The sequence below is a fragment of the Myxine glutinosa genome, chromosome 12 (assembly GCF_964187855.1).
Source record: "Myxine glutinosa chromosome 12, kmMyxGlut1.1, whole genome shotgun sequence".
Lineage (NCBI taxonomy): Eukaryota > Metazoa > Chordata > Myxini > Myxiniformes > Myxinidae > Myxine > Myxine glutinosa.
In genome coordinates this window covers 64,480,316-64,499,975 of record NC_136272.1, presented here as the reverse complement: position 1 = coordinate 64,499,975, position 19,660 = coordinate 64,480,316, and the positions used below count along the sequence as shown (strand labels likewise).

Genomic DNA, 19,660 nt, shown 5'->3' with positions numbered 1-19,660 from the left:
GAGAGAGAGAGAGAGAGCGAGAGAGAGAGAGAGAGAGAGAGAGAGAGCAAGAGAGAGACAAAGCACAACAAGGAGAAATATAAAGTGAGAAAGAGGGGGAGAAAGAGACAAAAAAATGAGAAAGCGAAAGAGAAAGACAAAGACAAAGAGAGAGAGAGAGAGAGAGAGAGAGAGAGAGAGAGAGAGAGAGAGAGAGAGAGAGAGAGAGACAGAGACAGAGACAGATACGGGAAGCATAAGTGAGTGAGGGAGGGAGAGGAATATAGAGGAAAGAAAGGAAGAGAGAAAGAGGGAAAGATAATCCTTTGAACTAATAACAACATCGAAAAGAAAGTATGACTGACTGGTATACCATACTCCGTTAGAGAGCGTTGGTTCGGCCGAAGAAGTTTATTCGCTGGGGTCATGATGGGCCGGCGGTTTGCCATCCCTCTCCCAGCAGTAGTTAGGGCAGGAATTTGTAATTTGTTGAGGGTGCCAGCAATAGCTCACCTACTCTTCGCGAAGGACACTGTGGGGTCTTTAATGTCCGCCAAGTAATGTTGGCAGACAGGAAAAAGAAGTATACACTTCAGAGAGAAGACTCTCTGACTCTATTTCCAGACCACGCAAAGAAAAGAGACAAATAGTGAATGATGGAGAATGAGGAAGAATGAGGAAGAAAAAGATGATGAAACAAAGAAAAGGAGTAATAAAAATGGAGCAAAAGCTTCCAGGCTCTGCCAAATCCAAAATAAAGATAATAATAACAACAATAATAAGAACAATAATAATAACAACGATGATAATAAAAATAGTCTATGTAAAGTGAAAATGACTCAGAGTGTTGTTGAGGTGGTATGTTTATAACAGTATTACAGTGTGCCTTAGTCACTGCACGACCTTCGGTTGAGGATCCGCATGCCCTTGCTCGCCGTGCCATTTTCGCATGTGCGATTCCAGGCGACTGTGCATGTTGAATGGCATCTGACAGATGTCACATCGAAACGTGCGCTGTCCGTGTGTCTTCATGTGCCGAGTGAGTTTGCTGCTCTGAGCGCACGCATAGCTACACAACTCACACTTGTATGGTCTCTCCCCTGTGTGGCTGCGCCGATGCACCGTCAGGTTGCTGCCATTCTTGAACACCTTCCCGCAGAACTCACAAGCATTGCTGCCATTGCTGCCGCTGCCACCGAAAGCCGGGGGGGATCTGCCAGCATTTAGAGAACGGGCACGCCCGCCGCTTCCACTACTTTGCTCGGATGCCGTGTCTTCTGGAGATTCTCGCTGTGGTGTTCGCGTCTGTGGGGGAGATGAAGACGCGGAAGTAGACAGCTGCAGGCTTCCGTTGTCCGAGGAAGCCGAAGATGAAGGAAATGGTGAGTGGCGAGCCTGGGGTTCTGACGCGCTCCCAGACACAGTTCCTACTCCCGAGGCTGCAACAGGACCAGCTCCAGCGCTGTCCTTGTTAAACTGTCGAGAAGAAGCATAGCTCGCCAGCCATTGTGAGTATACATTTTCAGCTGGCAGAAGCGGCAGCGGAAGTGGTGAAGCATCTGCTTCCCGTTCCAGTTTGATACGTTTTGGCAGTGGTACTGAACTTAAAGGGTTCCCAAGGCTTCCAGCTGGTACAGGAGTGCCAGGATTTGAGCTGCGTCCATTGATGCCTTCTTCAACTCCTCCACGTCGCACATCCATACTCCCGTGCCCTTCAGATGATCCACAGCGCCGTGCCGCAAACACATCGGGTGTGCCAAAACCTCCAGTGCTCCGCAACAGCGCATCAAGAGTCACGCATTCCTGTTGCGTGACCTCACCTGGTCCAAAACGGCTTTTGAAGATGCTCTCAAATGCGAGTCGGTCGCTCGCCGCCTTGCTTACAGCGTCTGGACCAGGCTTACCATGCCTGGATCCAACACCTATAGCACCTTCGGATAACGCCTGGCGCAGGGCCTCGCTGAATGGGTGGGCGGGAGCAAGGCTTACGACATTGTCTGTAGATGATAGTGGTTTTCGCTCTTGCCGCTGAGGCTCGTGTTCAGGAGCCAGAGACCCCGATGTTGGGCGACTCCCTGCCTCATCGTCTTCCTCATCGTCATCCTCTGTTTGACACAATCCAATCGGTATAACAGCACCATTACCAAAGTCACAATTATTGTAATCACATAAATTAAAAACACTGTGTTTCAACAATAAAATGACTACAATCAGCTTTTTGTAAAAACATTACAACTGCAAGTGTACACGAGAAGAAGAAATTCAATAATATCAATATGTATTATCAAAGGTGACGTAATAGGCTAACCCCAGGGGATAACCCTAAAATGGAATGTACATAAGTCTTCAGTAATGTATATTCAAAATACTGTAAGCTAAGCTTTGTCCAATATTATTACTGCAGAGAGATAATTTGACAGAGTCATGATCAAAAAACGCTCGGCCTCAAACTTAGTCTCTGTTTTTAAAGTTTGATGGAAATCTTGCATAATTGCACATTGTACAGTTACCAATGATGTACGTTGAATGGAACAGCAAGTTTAAACACCTTGTAACATGTGATTCTCAACACAGTTACAACAGTAGTAACTGATCATGGCATTGCTACTGCATGTGGTTGACATGACAGTATACATGTGTAGCGATTGTGACGTGACTGTGGGAGGCACTCATCGAAGGAGGAGTGTGTGGTCAGTCTTCCTGCATTTCTTACCGTACAACCACCTCCCCTCTATATATTAAACATTAACCTGGTGTTGGCTTAGCGGCTAGGGTGCCGGCTTGGGATCCTAGGATCCTGGGCTTGAATCCCGGTGTTGGCTTAGCGGTTAGGGTCCCAGCTTGGGATCCTAGGATCCTGGGCTTGAATCCCGGTGTTGGCTTAGCGGTTAGGGTCCTGGCTTGAGATCCTAGGATCCTGGGCTTGAATCCCGGTGTTGGCTTAGCGGTTAGGGTCCTGGCTTGGGATCCTAGGATCCTGGCCTTGAATCCCGGTGTTGGCTTAGCGGTTAGGGTGCCGGCTTGGGATCATAGGATCCTGGGCTTGAATCCCGGTGTTGGCTTAGCGGTTAGGGTCCGGCTTGGGATCCTAGGATCCTGGGCTTGAATCCCGGTGTTGGCTTCGCGGTTAGGGTCCTGGCTTGGGATCCTAGGATCCTGGGCTTGAATCCCGGTGTTGGCTTAGCGGTTAGGGTCCCAGCTTGGGATCCTAGGATCCTGGGCTTGAATCCCGGTGTTGGCTTAGCGGTTAGGGTGCCGGCTTGGGATCCTAGGATCCTGGGTTCGAATCCCGGTCGATCGCTGAATTAACGCCAGGGGGGTTGACTCAGCCTGTCATACTTCCGAGGTCGGCAAATTGAGTACAAGCCCACTGGTAATTCCCTGTGTGTCACAAGAGGCGACTAACAGGGTTGGCGGCAGGAAGGGCATCTGGCCATAAAACATTGCTTCAAAAAGGGGACCACGGTGCCAAAACAAGGCCAACCCCTGCTCTGTGTGGAAAAATGGCCTCTAAAGGTGGTTCAATCTATATATTAAAGCCACCAGATTTTTCCCTCTGTCCATCCATCCCATCTGTGAGTCAGTCAGCCACTCTTTTCGCTGGGACATCATTACGTTGTTATGTCTGGGACACCATTGCAGCATTATGTCTGGTGCTAGGCTCAACCTCTATGGACGTGCACGTCATCTCGTCGCTTCGCTGATGTCAGTTGACCACTATAACCCATATATCTGACTATCTGACGTCTTCAGGCGGTGGAATGATGGATTTAGTAAGATGGCGGGTGAAGTCAGACGGCGTTACGTCAGGTACATCATTATGGCATAAAATCTAGCACCAAGCCAGGCCTTTACGGAAGTGTATTATTCATCACACAATGAGAATGGCATTATGCAATTTGAAGAAGAAAAAAGAAAAGTTGTGAGCAGTAAACAAAATGTTTCTGGAATAAATAAAGTGCAAATATTTACTGTCAATAAACCGTATTTCTGTTCTGTAACATATATGTTTTGTTGTTCAACTACCATCAGCGAAGCGACAGGTTCAATGCTAGTGATAATAAAATATACTTTTACTTTAAATATTATTATATTTGGTGCTTGTGCCCGTGGCCTTGCTTTGGCCCGCGGTACAATAGAGGAATTCCCGTTTGTGAGCGGTTCAGATTCGTGGAATCAAAACATGGATCTAGAGCGTAGGAGTCGAGGAGGTCCAATCATGGGGGTCGAGGACATCCGAACGTAGGAGTTGAGTTGTGTTTTTGCGCGAGCATGATGAGGATCGAACTGAGTGAATTTTGAACTGCGATTTTTAGTAAAAGAACCGAGTGATTTTTGTGAAAAGCATTTACTTGTTGTAATCATTAAAATCGCAAATTTAATGTATTAAGGAGAGTGGGACATAAGGAAGGGGAGAGGAAGTGGTGAGGGGAGGAAGATTCGAGGGAGTGAGTGGGTGGGGGAAGAAGAGAAGACATGGATACATATAGTGAGTGGGCTGGAGGAAGGGATGAGTGCCTCGAGGGTGGAGGAGGATGAGAATAGGGAGTGAGTGGGATGGAGGAAGGGATGAGTGCCTCGAGGGTGGGAGAGAGGAATCGAGTGTGGAGGAAGGGGGCAGGCAAGGGAGGAATAGAGTGGATGGAGAGCGGTGTGCGTGCGTGCGCGCACACAGGATTATGATAACAGGCTAGGGTAGCAGGTCCAGCAGGTTATCCCGGGCAGCACGGCTGATTGATGACCTGAGCATCCTAAATTATCAAGGCGGTAAGAGCTCTGCCAGGTGGGCAGTGGTTCAGAAGCGAGGTTCGGATGGGTAGTTTGAATGTAGCATCAATGGAGGGAAGAGGGGTCGAGCTGGTAGAGATGATACAGAGAAGGAGGTTGGAAGTATGTTTGGAGGAGACCAGATGGGAAGGAGACAGGGCAAGGAGGCTGGTAGGAGGATACTCGCTGTTGAATGTGGTTGGAGATGGAAGGAGTAATTGTGTAGGAATAATAGTATCGGAAGAGATCAGCAAGCAGGTGGTCAGAGTAGATAAATGGGAAGGATGGATGGTTATGGCATGGGTGGTGATATAGAGGCAAAGTGTGTGTGTTGTGTTGGTATATGGGTCACAAACGGGAAGGACTGGGGCAGAGAACAAGGCATTCAGGGACGCACTGGAGAGGAATGTGGGAATGGTTGAGCTGGAGGTGATGCTGTGCATTGTGGGGGACTTTAACACGCATGTCGGAGTAGCGGAGCCGGGTGAAGAGGAATGTGTTGGTAAATTTGGTTGGGGAACGAGGAATAGAGAGGGTCAAGAGCTGGTGGAGATGGTGGTGAGGAATAGGATGGCCATAGCTAGTTCATTCTTTCAAAAGTGGAAAAGCCACAAGATTACCGATAGGAGTGGACAGCACAGAAAATAACTGGATTTGGTGGTGGTAAAGAAGTGGCAGCTATGGAGGGTTACAGATTGTAAGACAGTGGTTGGGGAGCATGTTACCACCCAGCACAAGCCTGTGGTGTTTGTGGTACAGATGAAGAAAAGAACGGAGGTTAAGAGCAGAAGATTATTAGGTGGGGTTAGTGTAGGGGAAACGTCGTCGTACAGTACAAGGAGAGGATGAGGGCCAGGTATGAGCAACGTAGCGAATAAGGGGAAGGTTTGGAGGAGGAGGGGAAGAAATATGGAGAGGCATTTAGCCTCTCCACATCTGTGGCATTTAGCCACATCATGTGGGAATTGCGGAAGTGGTATGTGGAAGGACGTCAGGAAAGGGTGCATCATCAAGGGATATAAATCAGGTATGTTGGACGGAGGAAGTAGTGAAGGCAGTTGGTTGAAAATAAGGAGGTTTGGAAGAGGATAGAGAAGATCAAGGTTAGAGGGAGGCAGCCGGATGCGGGGATGCAGCAGCGGCATGGGCAGAAGAATAAAGCAGCAAGGAGAGCTGTGGATAAGGTGAGGAATTATATGGAAGAGGAGGTGTACAACAACCTGGAAGTGAATGGAGGGAGGAAGATTATCTATAAATTGGCTTGTGCCAAGGATGAGGATAGCAAGAACATGAAGGGGGGGGGGGGGGAGGTGATTAAGGATGGAGGTGGGAAGCTTGTGACAGAGAGGGTGAGAAGGATGTTTCAAAGAGCTGTTGAACGAGGAAGGAAGCAACAGCAAGCTGGAGCAACTGAGTTATGTGGAGGGAAAAGTTGAGTTGGTGGAGATCACAGAAGTGGAAGTGTGGACAGCATTGAAGAGGATGAAGAAGGGAAGAGCACCAGGCATTGATGAGGTGTGTACAGAGATGATAATTGCAGTAGAAGAAGTCGGAGTCAGTGGGATGAAGAGGCTGTTGAATGTATATATATGAGAGAGGGTTTCAATTCCGGAGGATTGGAGGACAGGGCTAATTGTGTTGATATGGAAGGGGAAGGGTGATGTTCAAGATCTGGGGAAGTACAGGGGCATTACACTCCTCAGTTATGTCATGAAGGCGCTGGAGAGGATTCTGGACAGGGAAGAGTGTGGAGATGGAGATCCGAGAGGGGCAGCACGGGTTTAGAAAGGGTAGGGCAATGCCAGGTGCGATGTTTACGCTGAGACAGCTGGTGGCAGAGGTGCGGCGTAAATCAGAGGCAGAGGTGCGGCGGAGGATTCAGGTAGGTGCGAATGCATGGAAGAGGGTGGAGGGAGTAATGGCAGACAAAGATTTAAGGGAGATTAAAAGGAAAGTTTCTGATGTCGTGCGTAACGCCAGCCTACCTTTATGGTCTGGAGACGGTGGCACTGACAGAGAGACAACAACAGAGGCTGCAGGTTTGCGAGAACAACTGGGTCAGGAGGATTGCGGGAGGGAAAAGGATGGATAGAAGGAGGAGGGATAAACTGAGGGAGGAGATGGTGTGCAGATGAGCTTGACGGGGAGATTGGTGAAATGCCGGCTGAGATGGGCTGGACACTTGGTGCGGATGGGGGAAGAGAGCGGATAGGTTGAGGTAGCAAGGTAGCAGGAAAAGAGGTAAACCGTGGTTGAGACGGGAGGATTGTGTGAGGAGGGATATCAGAAAGGTGGGGTGGTTGGAGAGTGGAGAGAGTTGGTCGAGGACAGAGGGACGTGGAGGAGTATCATGGTCAAGGCACAGCAGAAACTTGGTGCTATTGGACCTCGCCCTTTATAAAGTGAAGAGGAGGAGACGAAGAAAATTATTTTATTTGCGTATACGGCACCTTCCTCCTCCTTCCATTGAGATTGGGTCTGTGGCCTGAGATGAGTTTGGCTGGTCTGTTGTTCAGGACACTGATCTCTATACTAACTGGATAGTGTGGCTAACATTAATTGGTCGGGCGGTCCTGAAGCTATCGGAAGCGCTCCATCCCACAACACAGAAAATCCCGTTTGCGTCAATACAAATACTTGATTCAAGGTGCATATTTCCTACAAATATTCCACCTTCCTACTTGATTTTTTTCTCCTTTCCCACTTGATTTTATTCCAATCCAACTTGATTTGAGTCCATTCCCTGGGATGAAAAAAGCATTGTTATGGTATTTATGAAATGCCATCGTGTGTAAAAACCACGACTGTCATGATCAAAGGAGAAGAGGAATCACATTTAATCGGTAAGTGGCATTTACCATTCACCTTAGTTACGAACAGTCCGACGAGTCATTCGTTTTGGGAACTCATGGGAGAGCAACAAGGATGGACAAATGGCCTCAAAAAATGAGCTTCCCCTCCTATCCATTTATTATAGAGATCAGTGGTGTTGATGCAGCGCAAGCATGATGGGCCGAATGGCCTCCTCGTGCATCAACGTTCCTTGTTTGTCCTTGTTACTGTCTGGGTACACGAAATAAAGTAGTTGCATTCTACATGACAAGAATTGTAGAATCTAGACTTCTGCGTGACCAGAAGGTCATGGCATGTGCTCTGGATGAAGAAGTTTTAGTTTTAGCTCAACGAAGAAATCATCCACCCAGAGAGGCAGCACCGCACTAAAAGCTTGCGGAAAGGTCCTGTTATTTGAGTGGGTGGAGAAGGAAGTTTGGAAAGGAGCCCAAGGAGAGTCGGCTATTGAATGATAGTTTGGGTCAATTAGTGCGTCCCTGGATCTTCGGATCTGAAAAGGTCATTGATAGTAACGCGATTAAATGGTGAACTTTGAGCCAAGCCATAAACGCAGAGGAAGCTAGGCCCCAACAGAACAGAAGGTTCTCACTCTTTGCATTATCGATGTCCACGAGCTCACTTTTCATTAGCATCGTCATCCTCCTCATCTCATCCACGGTACATGATTGTCTAATGTCGTGAAAGCGGAATCAAACCGCCATATTGCATGGTGCGTCCAACTTTCTATCCCATTCTCACCCACGTATTGCAAATACAACATAAACAAAAAGGTAAAAAATACAACAAAATAAAAACACAGCAACAAAAATATAAATACCGTGTGAAATTCCAAACTTAAAAAGACAGAAATACACAAGTCTGGACACCGGGGCACCCTTTGCCAAATTTAGCAGGCGTTTTAATCAAGAAATCCAAATCCTTGAAGGCCAAAAGTAGAATCAAAGGCAGCCATTTTACAGCTCTTCAACAGGCTGAGCACACGGGAGGACACGCAGAGAGGGCCCGCGCCGTCTTTTGGCGACCGACTTGCTGCCCGCCCCAGACAATCCGGGCCTTCCGGAGAGGCCGAGGAAACAAAGCAAAACTCCAGCTGCCGCATTCTGTTTCAAACGTAACCCGTCGGCTTCAAAGGTTGCCCTGGTACATCAATCAATGCCGCTGTTGCTTTTGCTCCCAAAACAAAGCACCATACCTCTAATGCCGGCCAATTCAACCAGAGCCAGACTCTACACTTACCAAGAATCGTTTAGATCTTGGGACAAGACCATGGTGAGGGCTATTCAATATCCAGAAACAATGACCCTGCACACTGCTTGATGAGGTTCTCATAACCAAACAAATGGACTCTTTTTATTTGTTCTAATATGTAAGCAACAGAAACTGATGAAGAAATGAAGATCCAGAGCATTCAAGACGGTAGAGAAGCAGAAAACGATGGTGTGTAATTGATTAAACCGAGAAAACAGGCCAAGTGGGTGATGGAAGAAAATGAAAAAAACCTCAAGAAAGGAAGTTGTCAAATTAATGTTGAAGAGAAACTGCTTTGATGTGAAATGTTTTCAGATCATTATAGGCTTTAAAAGGAGAGTATTAAGGGGGGAAAATATACAGAAAATACAAAAGATTGGTAAGTGAAGTCGAGATGGATGGACTGCATGGGCGGGGCGCATAGAGGAAATGGGTGGAGCATAAATTAAATAGGAGGAGCATGTAGGTGAAATTGGATGAGCACAAAGAGAAAAGGGCTAAAGAGTACAGTATTATAAATGGGTCGAGAATGTAGACGAAGAAGAAGAAGAGGAATAGGAAGAAGAAGAAGAAGAAGAAAATAAAAGAGAAGTGCAAGAAAAACAAAATTGTGAAAGTGAAGGGAATTAAAGGTTTATCTTTAAATGATCCAGTCACATGGCTCTCTGTGAGGCAGGGAGTATTTGCCAGATAAGAATACGACTGATACTTGTAAATGAAAAGACAGCACAACAAGTTAATCATGATCACACATATAATCGATGATAGTTACACGAGGACTTTAAAATGTCCTGGATTGTTGCCCATAATAAGCAACATAAAGGCATGGCAAAGGCAATGCTAGTGTCTGGTTACCAGCACGACAGGTGTTGTTTAAATCTTCAATCCCTGTCTGATCACAGCATGCACACCCGGCCCTGCATGTTTTAAAAAATAATGGTACGTTCCAAAAAACTACCCCCATCAGCCTGTTTCCAAGGCAGCCATCATCAAGCGATGATTATTACCAGCTTACTCCCCTGTAAGGGCTGACATGTCAACGATAAACACAACCATTCCGTGGTCAAAGTGTGAGAGTGATATGTTGCTTACGTATGATAAATCATTTGCCCATCTTCAAGAAAACCGCCAGCAAGCAGCTTTACACTAAATGAATCACGCACAGGGGAATAGCATATCCTACCTTCCTCATTTCCGTCCATCTCAGACACGTCGCCTTCCTCAACAGTCGCCCCCGCAGTGAAGGTAGCTGCTCCTGTCGCCGCTGCCGCAAACTCGCTCCGGTACTGTGCCACCACAGAGCACAGCGCTACTGAAGCGCTTCCGCCACTTGGCACAGATGCTGTTGCCACCACCACTGGAAGAGCGTCACTCGTACCTGGCTCCGGAGAGCACTCGGACAAAGCCTCTTGCTTGACGCGCGCTGCCGGCAGAAGCGGTGATGTAGAACAGGCCACGTGGTGTGTGCACACGTGCCTTTTTAGCTTGTCGGCCTGTGTGCACAAACACATGCTGATGATGAAATATAGACCAATAAGTGAGCGATGGACACAAAGCTAAAGGGGGCCATTTTAAAATTTTGGGTAACTCAGTAGTACACGACTGGGTATTGTCTGGTCCTAGATTTGATCTCTGTCTGATTTTATTAGGTGTAGTTCCATATTAGGAATTCGTGTCCCACACTGGTGGGGTGTTAACCCGCTTGACCCATCCCAATGTGGATGGTAAATATATCACGACGTAAAGATCTCTCATAAAGCCTGGTGTTGGCTCAGCGGTTAGGGTACCGGCTTGGGAACATAGGATCCTGAGTTCGAATCCTGGTTGATCGTTGAATTAACGCCAGGGCAGTTGACTCAGCCTGTCATCCTTCCGAGGTCGGCAAATTGTGTACCAGCTTTCTGGGATGAATGTGCTGGTGTGTGCTCCGGTTTAGAATAGGTACACTGTATACCTGTGTGCCATAACAGGCCACTAAAGGGTTGGCGTCAGGAAGGGAATCCGGCCATAAAAACATTGCCTCAAAAAGGGAACCATGAAGATTGCCATGGGGCCTGCAAGGTTAACACCCGCTCTAGCAGGCAAAATGGCCTTAAAAAAGGGATTTTTTTTTTTAAAGATTTCTCATACAATCCCCAATTCCCCGTACTGAGACACCTTTTGCGTCAGTAGGATTCCTCCATGTATAAAACTGGCCCCACATTAGGGTGGTGCTCAAAATAATTTAAAAAAAATATTTACTGGGACATGGCTTTATGTTGTTCCTTTTGTTCCAAAATGAAAAGACACCAAATATGAAAGCAATCTGATTTTATTTAGGGGTGCCACATCAGCCTTCAAACTAAAGGTGTCTACAAAACTTTTCTATATATGGATCGAAAGCAAAACCAGAAGTTTGTTTGATGAAAATCCACCCTCCACTCACTTTCTTTGTATTCTAGCAAACACAAGTTACAATAGCTGCACAAATAGCACTATATTGCTATGAAAACTCAAATTCAATGATAACAATCCAAATGTTCAGTTCATAAAATGAAGAGACACCATATCACATAATATTAAAAAACCCAAATATAATGAGAAATGTAACTCCTATTTCTGGGCCTGTTTCACCACTGTTGCCTTCCTGGCATCGGGGTACATCTTCCTGTGAGCAGCAACAACTTGGAGCAGAGCTTGCTTTTGCTCTTCATCCTTTGTAAGGAGCTTATTGTAGTCTTGTATCAATGCGACACCCCTTTCTGCCCTGTCGTTCACCACGACTAAGCCACTGGCGGCTTTCTTTGCTTCCTGAAAGCTGGTTTCTTGCTCCCATGAACCAGGATCCTTATCCATCCAATCAGTTGGGGTCCCTAGGATGCTGAAGAAATGCTTGGTGTGTTTTGTTATGAGGCCAGCGATTGACAGGGCGGTTCCTCGTTTGATAGCTGGTCTCTTTGGAGAGGGGTTTTCACCGTCATTTTTCAATGCTTCAATCATATTGATCTTGCTTTCTTTGTCAATTCTGGTGTCAAAGATTGCAAATGCCACTAGTACTGGGCTCATGTACCACGTGTGGCGGCCAAGTGCCTTCAAGGCTGCCTGAGCCATCTTCTGATTGATTTGTTCAAACTTTTCCAACTTCTTGAAGAGGTTAATGTCATTCAGGGGAGCCTCAATAGCTTGTGGAGCCCGAAACCAAGCCTGTACATACACAAGGCAGACAAAAATGTTGAAGGCTCGGAGTTCTCTCGCCTCTCGAAGTGTCAAGTGGAACTCTGACCGAAACATGAACACCTGTAGTGAATATAGTGCTTTTGCCATCCATCTGGCTCTGTACATTGCTCCTGGAGCCATGATCCGGATTCCACGAGGTAGGATTCCTCCCATGTAGATGACAGTCAGTTCTAGGAGTTCACAATAATCATCTCGTGGCTGCTGATCTTGGATCGTGGATCAAGGCAAGGTGTCTACAGATCCCATTGAAGCCTTCCTCTCTGAGAATTGATCGTGAAGAAACTTCCTGTCCTCGGGGTTGGTGATTATGGCCTCCGAATCTGCATGCCTAAGATCAAACGTCTTCTCCAAGGAGGCCTTGAAGGATGCTTCCTTTTTCTTTTGGGTCGCACCACCCCGCTTTGCACCTTTTTGGAGGCTCCTCCATTCTTCATATAGCCTCTCCAAACGATGGATGCAGTGCTGCTTCGTCGTTGTAGGTAGGTGAGCTTTTTCCCAGAACTTCACAACCTCTTCAATGGTGAGGGTTGCACTCTCCCGGGCAGTGCGATTCTCCTTCTTCAGGTGATGGAAAAACAGGACAAGAGATTGATGCACAGTCGGGAGCTTGGCACCTTTGATGGCATCTCTAGAAGTGGACCCAATGAGATACACATTATCCTGAGCCCGAGTTTTCAATGAAACACTGGTACTAGCACATGCCATATCTGCAAAATACGCAAGAATGTGGGTAAAATCCTGTTAATTCTTACTCCATCAGGGTCACTCTCTACAAAAGAGCCACAGTCAATAAGTTAGGCCTACATATTACACACTAAAAAAGCGTACCCCTGACCCCGGGAACCTGTACAAAACATGCATGAAAATTGCCCAGATAGTGATCATAGGAAGTCTCAAAACTGTATGTATAATATATTGTATATAACTATATATATAATGTATAATGTGTATTTATGTATATTTATTATTTAATGTATATTTTATGTATAAATTTAATGTATATTTAATTATAATGTATATATATTGTATAACTATATATTTATTTATTATATTTAAATTTTAATATATTATATTTATTTTTAATATATTATTTAATGTATTATATTTGTCTATATTTGTATAATTGTCTATCGTATAATTGTATATATAATGTATAATATAATATATATTATTATTATTTAATGTATATTTGCTATATATTTATTTTTAATATTATATTTAATGTATATATATAATTATGTATTTATTTTGTGTATATACAGCCCAAAAAATGGGAATTCCTATTTTTGCATGGGGGAAAATTCATCACTGATGTGGCACCCCTAAATATTATTGGATTCCATTCAAATTTGGTGTGGTTTCCTTTGACAGCAAAAGGAACAAAAATGGACCATGTCCCGGAGAAAATCTGCATTTTGATTTTTTGAAGCCCACCCTACCCCACAAGGTTTATGAAGCGGCAAATTTCCTCTGAATAATCACTTCAGATGACAATTCCATCACGGTTACCGAAACAGCCGATATTAAAGGCAAACTATTTGCGTCACCTGCATCACATTCTAAAAATCACAATCGAAACATCGCATTCTCAACCATCACATTCTAAAACATCACATTCAAAACCATCACATTCTAAACCATCACATTCCAAAACATCACATTCTAAACCATCGCATTTGAAAACATCACATTTGAAAACATCACATTCTAAAACATCACATTCTAAACCATCACATTCTAAAACATCACATTTGAAAACATCACATTCTAAAACATCACATTTGAAAACATCACATTTGAAAACATCACATTCTAAAACATCACATTCTAAAACATCACATGATGAACCATCACAATGGAAAACATCACATTCTAAAACATCACATTCTAAAACATCACATTCTAAAACATCACATTCTAAAACATCACATGATGAACCATCACATTGGAAAACATCGCATTCTCAACCATCACATTCTAAAACATCACATTCTCAACCATCACATTCTAAAACATCACATTCTAAACCATCACATTCTAAAACATCACATTCGAAAACATCACATTCCAAAACATCACATTCTAAACCATCACATTCTAAAATATCACATTCTAAAACATCACATTCTAAAACATCACATTCTAAAACATCACATTCTCAACCATCACATTCTAAACCATCACATCCTAAAACATCACATTCGAAAACATCACATTCTAAAACATCACATTCTAAACCATCACATTCTAAAACATCACATTCTAAAACAACACATTCCAAACCATCACATTCTAAAATATCACATGATGAACCATCGCATTGGAAAACATCACATTCTAAAACATCACATTCTAAAACATCACATTCTAAAACATCACATTCTAAAACATCACATTCTAAAACATCACATTCTCAACCATCACATTCTAAAACATCACATTCTAAACCATCACATTCTAAAACATCACATTTGAAAACATCACATTTGAAAACATCACATTCAAAAACATCACATTCTAAAACATCACATTCCAAAACATCACATTCTAAACCATCGCATTGGTAAACATCACATTCTAAAACACATTCTAAAACATCACATTCTAAACAATCACATTCTAAACCATCACATTAAAAACCATCACATTCTAAACCATCACATTCTAAAACATCACATTCTAAACCATCCCATTCCAAAACAACACATTCTAAACCATCACATTCTACAACGTAACATTCTAAAACATCACATTCTAAAACATCACATTCTAAACCATCACATTCTAAACCATCACATTATGAAATATCACATGATGAAACATCACATTCTAAAACATCACATTCTAAAACACCACATTCTAAAACACCACATTCTAAAACACCACATTCTAAAACACCACATTCGAAAGCATCACATTCCAAACCATCACATGCTAAACCATCACATTCTAAAACATCACATTCTGAACCATCGCATTCTATAACATCACATTCTAAACCATCACATCCTAAAACAACACATTCCAAAACATCACATTCTAAACCATCACATTCTACATCACATTCTAAACCATCACATTCTATAACATCACATTCTAAACCATCACATTCTACAACATCACATTCTAAACCATCACATTATATAACATCACTTTCTAAAACACCACATTCTAAACCATCACATTCTACAACATCACATGATGAACCATCACAATGGAAAACATCACATTCTAAAACATCACATTCTAAAACATCACATGATGAACCATCGCATTGGAAAACATCGCATTCTCAACCATCACATTCTAAAACAACACATTCCAAAACATCACATTCCAAACCATCACATTCTACAACATCACATTCTAAACCATCACATTCTATAACATCACATTCTAAACCATCACATTCTACAACATCACATTCTAAACCATCACATTCTATAACATCACATTTGAAAACATCACATTCGAAACCATCACATTCGATAACATCACATTCTAAACCATCACATTCTAAACCATCAGATTCTATAACATCACATTCTAAACCATCACATTCTAAAACATCACATTCTAAACCATCACATTTTAAACCATCACATTCTAAAACATCACATTCTAAACCATCCCATTCAAAAACAACACATTCTAAACCATCACATTCTAAAACATCACATTCCAAAACATCACATTCTAAACCATCACATTCTACAACATCACATTCTAAACCATCACATTCTATAACATCACATTCTAAACCATCAGATTCTACAACATTCTAAACCATCACATTCTAAAACATCACATTCTAAACCATCACATTATAAACCATCAGATTCTACAACATCACATTCTAAACCATCACATTCTAAAACATCACATTCTAAACCATCACATTATAAACCATCAGGTTCTACAACATCACATTCTAAACCATCACATTCTAAATCATCACATTCTAAACCATCACATTCTAAAACATCACATTCTAAACCATCACATTCTAAAACATCACATTCTAAACTTTGTTTAACTCGAGAGAAAAAAAAATCACCCATAGAGTGACTCTTGGCAAAAGAGAACAATGTGGAATGGCATTCAGTCGAGCATCCTTTTAACACCAAGAATAATTAGTGGTTGAATTCAGTTATCAAATTTCAAGTCAATTGGGTGAAAATTGAGGATTTTAGAAAGCTGGCCTATGTTGACCTTTTGGCCTATGTTGACCTCAAAAATAGTTGGGGGTTGAATTCAGTGATCAGATATGCAAATCGTCTTAAAATTTTAAGTTAATCGGATGAAAATTGATAGTTTTACAAATTGGCCTATTTTGATCTCAAAAATAGTTGTTGGTTGAATTCAGTTAGCTGATATACAAATCCTATTCAGATTTCAAGTCAATCGGATGAAAATTGAGGATTTTAGAAATTTGAAAAAGTGGTTGACCTTTGGCCTATGTTGACCTTTTGGCCAATGTGGATCTCGTGTGTACCAGCCATAGAAAGACAATATGATGGCAAACACGCCATCATTGCCCGAGGAGACTCGACATCATCGATGTGAATCTCAAAAATAGTTGGTGGTTGAATTCAGTTCGCTGATATGAAAATCCCATTCAAATTCCAAGTCAATCGGTTGAAAATTGAGGACTTTAGAAATTTCAAATGGTTGTTGACCTTTGGCCTACGTTAACCTTTTGGCCTATGCTGGTCTCCAAAATAGTTGGTGGTTGAATTCAGTTTTTTTGTTTTTTTTGTATACAAGATTGAGGCTCGTGTAAGAGCTAACATGAATGACAAAAAAAAAAAAACGGACACATAAGACGAAATAAAGGGAGCGGGAGACAAGATGAGGAGAGACGGGGAAGCACACAAGTACAACATTTGAGAGCAGGAACATCGGGAGATCTGTGGGAGGTAGAGGGCTTGGGGGGAGGAGGTGTGGGAAGGGGGTGGGGATGGGAGAGGAAAAAAAACACATGGACACTGCTAGGACTTCCAGCAAAGAAGTCGGTATTTCAGAAAAGTGGATCTGGGGTGAATTAACAGGGGTAGAAAAGATCAAGGTTTTGGATGGGGGAAGATAAGAGATGGTGGTGAACAGCTATTTTAAAGACCTGGAGGGATGAGTGGGATTGAAGAGAGTGAGGGAGTTTGTTCCAGAGGTGGGAGAAAAGAGGAATGAAAGAGTGAAGGTGAGCAGAGAGTCTTGATTTTGGCAGTTTCACCAGAAGAGGGATGCAGGCAGATCTTGTGCGACCTGTAGGAGTACTCGGGGGACAGAGCACAGACAGGGCTGGGGGGGGGGGGGGGGGCTAGGCCAGAGAGGAGTCGGTAGAAGACAGAAAGACCACCAACCTGCCTGTGGTGAGTGAGTGAAAGGCCCTCAGAGTTAGCTTCATCGCGGGAGATTCCAATGATTTTGAAAGCTTAGGTTTCAACAGCGTGAAGCCGAGCGAGACGTGAGGCAGGAGCACCAGCCCAGAGGGGAGAGCAGTATTCCATTGAGCTGTGGATGAAAGCCTTGTATGTGGTGAGGAGCTCAGGAGTGCCAAGGAAGGACTTCGCACGACGGAGGATGCCCAGTCGGCGGTTGGCTTTGGAGGCCAGCTTGGAAATGTGGTTTTCCCAGGAAAGATCATGGCAGTTTGTGAGACCCAAGAGATTGAGTGACAGAACTTCTTGGAGAGGATTGTTGAGAAAGTAGATGGGAGGGTTGTCCAGACGGTCTTTTCGAAGAGACACAGTGAGAGTGTGAGATTTGTCAGGATTGAAAGACATGTTGCACTTGTTTGCCCAGTCAGTGATTTTGACCAGGCCTGCAGAGAGTGAGGAGGCTGCGGACTGCCCATCTGAGGGATGAGGTATGGAGCGGCAGAGAGTGGAGTCATCAGCAAAGAGATAGAGAGGATTTTCCAGAGAGTCAGAGAGATCATTGATGAAGACCAGAAAAAGCACAGGACCGACAACACTACATATGGGAACTCCAGCCTGAACAGGAAGGGGGAGATGAGAGAAATCCATTCAGGGCCACACGTTGATTACAACCAGAGAGGAAGTCCGCAAGCCATGCGTGGAGATTTCCTTGGATACCATCGGAGAAGAGTTTGGTGAGCAGAGCGGGGTGCCAGACCGTACCGAAGGCACGTGATATATCAAGGGAGACAGCTCTAATTTCCTGTTTGACATTGAGGTCCTCCATCAATTGTTGAGACAGCAGAATCTGCATACAGCAGACAGCAGAAGCAGCAGTTAGCTGAAATGAAAATCCGATTCAAATTTCAAGTCAATCAGATGAAAATTGGAAATGTTAGAAATTTGGCCTATGTTGACCATTTGGCCTATGTTGACCATTTGAATAGACCTCAAAAATAGTTGGTGGTTGAATTCAGTTAACCGATATGAAAGTCCTATTCAAATTTCAAGTCAATCGGATGAAAATTGAGGATTTTAGGAATTAGAAAAAAGTGGTTGATCTTTGGCCTATGTTGACCTTGCGACCTATGTTGATCTCAAAAATAGTTGGTGGTTAAATTCAGTTTGCTGATATGAAAATCCGATTCAAATTTCAAGTGAATCGGATGAAAATTAAGGATTTTAGAAATCTGGAAAGGTTGTTGACCTTTTGGCCTATGTTGACCTTTTGGCCTTTGTCGACTTCAAAAATAGTTGGTGGTTGAATGCAGTTCGCTGATATGTAAAGCCCATTCAAATTTCAAGTCAATCGGATGAAAATTGAGGATTTTAGAAATTCGAAAAAAGTGGCTGACCTTTGGCCTATGTTGACCTTTTGCCCTTTGTCGACTTCAAAAATAGCTGGTGGTTGAATTCAGTTAGCTGCTATAAAAATCCTATTCAAATTTCAAGTCAATCGGATGAAAATTGAGGATTTTGGAAAGTCTAAAAAAGTGGTTGACCTTTGGCCTATGTTGACCTTTTGGCCTAAAAAATAAATATGATTTTGTTGGACCACGAACTCTACCATTTGGTGAAGTTTCGTGAAGATCGGTTTAAAATTGTGACCTGTAGGTAAGTATAAGTGAGCTGACAGACAAACACACAATCACAAGCACACAAACAAACACAAACAAACACACAAACCAGAGTGATCAACATTCTTGCAAAAAAACAAAACAATTTTTGCCAAGTAACAAACAAACACCAACAAACACACAAACCGGAGTGATCAACATTCTTGCAAAAAAAAAAAAAAAAACATTTTTACCAAGTACCAAACAAGCACAAAAACAAACAAACAAACACACAAACCGGAGTGATCAACATATCTGTAATAAAAGTAAAGTAATAAAACGACCAATCACAAGGCAGGAAACCCAAGTAAACCAATGAGTAAATACGTTCACTTTGCTCCACACTAAGGATTTAAGGTATGGCCTGGTAAACATGGTCAGTAACATGACGTCACGCTCTCTATTGGCACCTGTCTAAATTATTGTGTGCGTGTTTCTCTCTCATCGGATATGCAAAACGCCCTTCGGTTCCAGGTTCCAGGTAACGGAGACGCAATGCGACTCGAATCGACCGCACGGGCATTTGGCAGGTGATGCAAGGTGAGATGCAAGCGGGACTCAAAG

At 43.4% G+C, this 19,660-nt stretch overlaps 1 protein-coding gene across 1 annotated transcript in view; it reads right to left on the bottom strand.

Annotated features, from left to right (window-relative positions):
• Positions 1–646: 646 nt before the first annotated feature.
• The window catches only part of LOC137437480 (BCL11 transcription factor A), a 182,125-nt gene continuing 163,111 nt past the window's right edge, over positions 647–19,660 (bottom strand). Inside the window, exons 4-5 of the mRNA XM_068131839.2 lie at positions 10,031–10,340; positions 647–2,084 (exon numbers count right to left, since the gene is read on the bottom strand). Coding sequence (XP_067987940.2) covers positions 871–2,084; positions 10,031–10,340 — 1,524 coding nt within the window. The 3' untranslated portion in view covers positions 647–870. The remainder of the gene's footprint in view (positions 2,085–10,030; positions 10,341–19,660) is intronic.